A 6,415-nucleotide genomic window follows, 5' to 3' on the forward strand; every position below is an offset into this window, starting at 1 on the left:
TTTGGCCCCACCCTGGCAGCGAGCCATTATCTTTTCCCCAAACGAAACTACACGGTGGGTTTAGTAGGGTTTAGATTTGCCGCTTGGCTGAGGTCCGATGGAGGCGGCGGCGGAAGAGACCGGCGGCGGCGGCGGCCACACCACCGGCCGGAAGCTGGTGCCGTGGTCGAGCTGGGCGGAGTGGCGCTTCGTCCGCGACGCCATCTTCTCCCCCTACCCCGACCCCGACGCCGCTCTCCGCAGGGTAAGAAAATCGTCTTCCTGTAAGGCCCCAACATCTGTAGGACGCAAAATTTGACTGTTTCCTTCGGTGCAGATCGCGGCGTGGCGGAGCAGGGGCTGCCTCCCGATCCCGGTGGAGGTGACTGCAGCCCTCTTCGAGATAAGGCTGCGAGATCCCTTCTTCTTGTATGTTGTTTGACGCATAGTTCCAACCTATTCTCTGTTTGCGTGTCTTGGATTTGGGATGAAGTTGTATGTGATGGAAAAAAATTCCTCTCATTAGGAATGGAGCTGCTTGGAATGGTAAGCTGGAGTCGGATGAGATGCTCGCCTTGCTGCACAGTATGGCAATCATTAGGTAAGGAAACTACCTGTGATACATTTGCCTTTATGTCTCAAACATGACCATGCCTGTCGATTTACTTGGGGTGAAATGTGCTAGTGGCCTTAACGCGGTGCTTAGGGCAAACTGCCTTTTATTGGGCGGGTTTGGATGCATGGCACATCCTATTTTGCAAGCAGTTTAGGAAAATAAGTTAGTATTATTGGGTTGATGGTTTTGAGGCTGTTTTCACATTCTCAATTTCGCATGTGGTCTAGAATTTTCTCTGGAACAGGAGATTGTGATGAAAGAACATATAGTTTATTTAATGTGGTGCTTAGTATGACACATCCTATTGTGCAAGTAGTTCAGGATAATAAGTTAGTATTCTTGATTTGGTGGTTTTGAGGCTGTTTTCATATTTTCATGGCATCCGGTGATTATTCTGGAATATAAGAGATTGTGATGAAAGAACATAATTTACTTCTGGAAATTGTTTGGAGCTTCATAATAGTTATTCTGATGTCGCAGTTAACTAGCGGTTGCTAGAAGTCTAGAACTAACTTAGGAGTCAATATGTTGTGGTCTTGTTCTTCCTGTTTCTCTGTTTTCTTCCGGAATAGGAGAATGCCAAAATGGCACAAAAACTATCTAACCACCATAGTGCGGCACTGACCAAAGTTTCTCTCAATTAGTCCTTTTGTTTGATTTTTAAAATATCATATGTTGTTCACTTGTTCTCTTTCCATATGATTCTTCGCCTCTTCGGCTCAGTTTGTGGCTGTTGCCTGAACTGCGCTCATCTTTAAAGATTCTGTGAAAGAGAAGTTGTGAAAACTATATTGCTCTGTTTGGTAAATCTTTCATACTTATAAAGGTTCATGTTGCTGGTTGTTTGTTCACTTCTTTTCTTGCCTTCCTCTTCTCAGCACTGGCAAGTGGGATCATGCAAACCTACGGGCATAGCAGCATGCTACAGTCTCATCTTCTGCCCTGATAAACAAAAGGACAGAGCTGAGCGTCCCCCGGGGGATCAAATCCCCCGATCCCCCGGGTGCACAGCCGTAGGATGGCGATAGGAAGACCGCACGATCCAACTATCAAAGTCGCACCGTCTGCTACCTCGCCTCCATATCCGATGTCGGGCTCCTCCGCTCCACCACCATCTCTGAACATCTGCGTGCTCCGCCCCGCCCTTATCTCCAGCAGCCGGCCTTTCCCCTAGCTCCGGCGAAGTCGTCGCTCCGTCCCGCCCCCATCTCTGGCGCAGCCGGCACTCCGACCCGCCCCCATCTCTGGCGCAGCCGGCACTCCGACCCGCCCCATCTCTGGCCGCCACCACACTCCGACCCACCCCCATGTCCAGCTTCCACGCGCTCCGGCCGGCACCCATATCCGTCGACTTGGCTTTGGAGCACCGCTAGCATCAGCGCCGGTAACGGCATGTAGCACCGGTGGCCGGCGGTTGCAGCAGAACCCCTCGGCACTTCGTAGCAACGGCCGTCAGGCCTAGCAGCAGCGCCGCCGCCAGCATGTAGCACCCATGGCCGGAGGTTGCAGCAGCACCCCTTAGCCCTTGTAGCAACGCAGTCAGCCCTGGCAGGCGGCAGCAGCGCCTATGTAGCACCTGTGGCCGGAGGTTGCAGCAGCGCCACTGAGCCCTTGTAGCAACGGCGGTCAGACCTGGCAGCAGCGCCGGCGACGACATGTAGCACCCGTGGCCCGAGGTTGCAGTTGCGCCACTCAGGGCTTGTAGCAACGATGGTCAGCCATGGCAGCAGCACCGCCGATGGCATGTAGCACTGGTGCCTAGTGGTTGCAGCAGCGCCACCTGGCCGGACCACCGGAGATCTTGGAGACGAACGCCGCCGCCGACGTGCTGGAGCGGTGGCTGGAGGATCTCCAACTCGTGGGGAAGGTACGATCGGGCGCAGTTGAGGTAGCCCACAGGAGGGGACGCGGGCGACGGTGAGGTCGGATCCTAGGCGGCGGTGATGGCGGAGGAGGAGCAGCCGACAGGGAGAAGCGGCGCCTCGGTCGCAATCGAGGACGGAAGAAAGGAGGCAGGGGTGAGGAAGATGGTCGAAGACGATGACTCTGGCTGCGAGCAAAGAGATAAGGCAGGGAACGACACGTGGGTGGGGCTCCAAGCCTCGCTGGCACACACGCGGCGAGCAACGGACCCGGACGATCGCTAGATGAAATCCCCCGGGGGAAGATAAGCGTTTTCCTAAACAAAAGCATGGATGTTAATTAATTTGACATATAACTTTAGTGAACTATGTTCTACATTGTCTTCTTTTATTCCATAGCTAGCATTGGTGTCTTACTAGTTAGATTAAAGTTAGATAAGTTTGGTCACTCAGCAGTTTCACATTTCCTCTCATATATTTGAAATGCAATAACTTGATAAAAAAAGAGCAGCTATTCAAACACAGAAGTGTCTAAAAGCGGCTCAACAAGATAAGGTTATCATAATCCACAACAATGTCAAATGGGGCCTTCATTTAGCTATGTATTGTTACGGTCAGTACCAGCCATCTGTCTCCGAGGAAAGAGTTCCCAACTTAGTACCATGTTATGAACAAGTACTTATTAAAAGTGCAATGCTAGATGCACATATTAACATTACTGAGAATTCTTACTTTTATTAATTTTGATTTCTGCACTATAGAGCTGAATAACTAATCAGATCAAAAGCTGAATGTATGCATGATTAGGGAATGACTAACAATGATGAGTATGTATGGGGTTTACTTTGTGTGGGTGTACCTATTGTAGACTCCTAATGCATTGTTGCTACTTAAGTTAAAAAAATGCAATACGATAAACTTGTATTTTCTACTTCTCTAATCTTATTCCCAGGCTTGTAAATGGTTTTTTGGGGCAACCACAAAAGAAAACTGGTCGTTCAATAGCCGAGTTAGCCGAGACTGTTGGGATACCGCGAATTCTTGTCGACATTCGTCATGGTTAGAATTTATTGTGTAATACAACTGGATTAATATGCACCATTGTAATTCAGTCCTAATAAAGATATTTATCGCATGCAGAGAGTTCACATCAAGACCTTCCCTCTCTGCGGCTGCTACATTTGGCAGCCATTAAGGTACTGTGAGTTGATTGATCAGCATATCTAAGACTTCCTGATAGCTAGTTATTTTATTTACATACTGGATGTTGGCTTTTGGAATTAAAATAAATAACATAAATTTAGAGTTGCATGTATACGCTGCTCTGATCCTTAACTAATTTAGATTACTTTCAGGCATTTGACTGGGTGAAGTGTAATTACTGGGATTCTCAGACTAAGGCTATTCCTGATGCTCGACTAGAACTAAGCTCTGTATTGCATGACATCACTAAAATTCTGAAGGACAAAGATACCGAAAATGCAAAACCAGGTTCCAAAAGGAAACGTGAGTATTGCCATCTGGTAGCATGAAATGTGAAGCTTGCACTTGGACTTATTCTGTATCTTTGGGACTGGGTTGTCAGAGATAGATTTTCTCTCCTCTGGTTTGCACTCAGATTTTTCTGCATTCAAAAGAGACTGATGCTTTCTCTATTTCTAGGATGCTAGCCAACTCGGGATTGAGTTACTTACATCTTCCATTCTCAACTGCTCAAAAGTATTGCATCTATTAATACTGGAATAACTGTGTTTGTAGTCCTTTGTTTGCCATCTATTGATATGATTTGTGAATATTCTCGAGTTAATTTGTTTTCCACAATCTGATAGTGAGATGAATAGCAATTATTTATAGTACAGTACTTACAAAAGAAAGAATCATGTGTAGTTAGCTATGTCAGAATCATTGATAATTACGACTGTCTATTTTTTCTGGATGGTTAAACTGTCTCTCAACGCAATGTATCTTCATGACCAAGATATCTTGGTGTTAATTAAGTTTCTTCTAAATTGCAGGTTCCAAAAAACATATTTTGTATGCCATTAAAAAAGTACTCCGACTATATTATACATGTCCCTCTGAGGTTGTCTCAGTTCTGTTGGAGTTTTTGCAATTCGATGCCCCTGAAATCTATGAAAACAGTGATGTGCATCAAACAGATAGTTTGGATGCAAATTACACATCTGGTGCTCAAACTCAAATACCAATTGGAGATATGAAAACTATTATAACAAAACTATCAGAAAAAGAACCAAGAGTGCTTCTTGACATACTGAAGTCTGTGATTGCAATGATTGAGACGAGGGACGTCCTCGAATGCAAAGGTACTGCACTTATAGGGTGACCTGTTTTCAAATTTCTACCAATCTCTGCGACCTTATTTCCTTTATACGGAAAGGTTTGCCATGTTTTATTTTATTTTATTGTTCAGACTTGATGCTAGTATTTCAATTTCAGGGCTCTTGTAGTTTTGTTTGTACAGATATACTGGTCTTATTAGTTTCATTATATGTGTAGGTGAATTATATGCATGCCTGCCTGCTGAGTCGCCAACAACGAAAAACTTGTGCTCCTGGGTTCTATGGATTGTCACAAGCATAAAAGAGTTGAAGGATTCCGGCCGTATTGGACTTGTCCACGAGATAGGAGTACTTTCTTCAGACAAGAACTCCGTCCCTCGTTTCTGTCTAGCAAAACTTCTGCAGAAGTTCTTGAATTTGTCTGTTATAGGTGAAAGATGCATTGCAGATGCAGCACTACTGCTGATTGAGATGGCCGGCAGTAATAACATGAAGGAGAAATTGAGGAAGCTTCCTACGTTGTCCCTGCAGAAGTCACCAAAAGATCGTGCCCTCATTGAATCCAGAATCATGGCCAATGGGCAAGAATCAGTTGAAAGCGCATCAGAGAAGCTGGAAATGTTCAAGTTGCAGTTGAGGAAACCGGATTATGCGTGTTTAGCAGAAGATGGCACCGAGGGGACTTTAAATACAAGCATGCCAGTGAAACGTAATAGGTGGTCTATAGCAAAGTCCTGGACCCCCTGTCCTTTAGGGATGATACCTTGTTCATATAGTTCAACTGCTGTTCTTCCTTCCCTTGATGTCGTCGATCATGAACTGAAGGATGTGACAGCAGAGCATGGAATTTCTGAGCATGATGGTCAGACCGAAATGTTTGACTCTTATTTGCAGCCTGAGAAGCAGCTGTATAGTGAGGGCGTTCAAGAAATATCAATACCACAGCCAGAAGATGAGATTTGTGATATGCCAGAAGTGACCTCTCTGAGGGGTGCATTACTGGTTGGTGGTGTGTGGAAAAAGGTGACTGAAGAAGAGTTGCTCTCCATAAAGTCAAGTATGAAAATTTTGCTGTAACATTGGCTAGTTATTCTCCCCTCAGTATTCAAACAGGTTTGTTCTGTAAACGAGCAAATGATACCTTTAAATGGGGTATGGACTATGGAAAACCCTCTTCAACCTGTTTTGCTCAGTGTCTTCACTATCTGGTATCAATTGCAGAATCTTTTCGCCATGAGTATGTAAATCCGTGTCTGTGCTCCACGAACACTGGTGATGCGTTTGGTAGCCTGCATGGTAATGGCTACTACCCCCATTAAGTTTGGTTGGCTGTTCATCCTCCTTTTGGCCCTTCTATTGCAAAATAATCTTGTTTGGTTGCCCACGTGAAGCATGTTATGGTCACTTGTACAACATTTGGTGATCTTATCATGAGTGATTCGGTTTTCTGGCATTTCAGTTCTTACATTACACAATTGGCAAAAAGGGATCAGAATTTCATCGTTACACTTTCACCATCAACTACGAACTAAATTCCAGAAAATCGAATAACTTATCACATATTATCTTGATTCTTTTGAACTTATCTTTGTTAGTCTCACTAGATTTGAGCATATCATAGAGCATGTATTCAAACTTCCTCTTTCCCTCCTTAGCCT

At 45.2% G+C, this 6,415-nt stretch overlaps 1 protein-coding gene across 1 annotated transcript; it reads left to right on the forward strand.

Moving 5' to 3' along the window:
- The first annotated feature begins 94 nt into the window (after positions 1-94).
- On the forward strand, positions 95-6,093 carry LOC127344890 (uncharacterized). The gene is made up of 8 exons (XM_051371240.2): positions 95-244; positions 317-408; positions 506-580; positions 3,410-3,516; positions 3,598-3,653; positions 3,813-3,963; positions 4,473-4,781; positions 4,975-6,093. The coding sequence occupies exons 1-8, from the start codon at positions 98-100 to the stop codon at positions 5,832-5,834; spliced, it is 1,797 nt and encodes a 598-aa protein (XP_051227200.1). The 5' UTR covers positions 95-97; the 3' UTR covers positions 5,835-6,093.
- The last annotated feature ends 322 nt before the right edge of the window (positions 6,094-6,415 follow it).

The sequence above is a fragment of the Lolium perenne genome, chromosome 3, assembly GCF_019359855.2.
Source record: "Lolium perenne isolate Kyuss_39 chromosome 3, Kyuss_2.0, whole genome shotgun sequence".
Taxonomy (NCBI): Eukaryota; Viridiplantae; Streptophyta; class Magnoliopsida; order Poales; family Poaceae; genus Lolium; species Lolium perenne.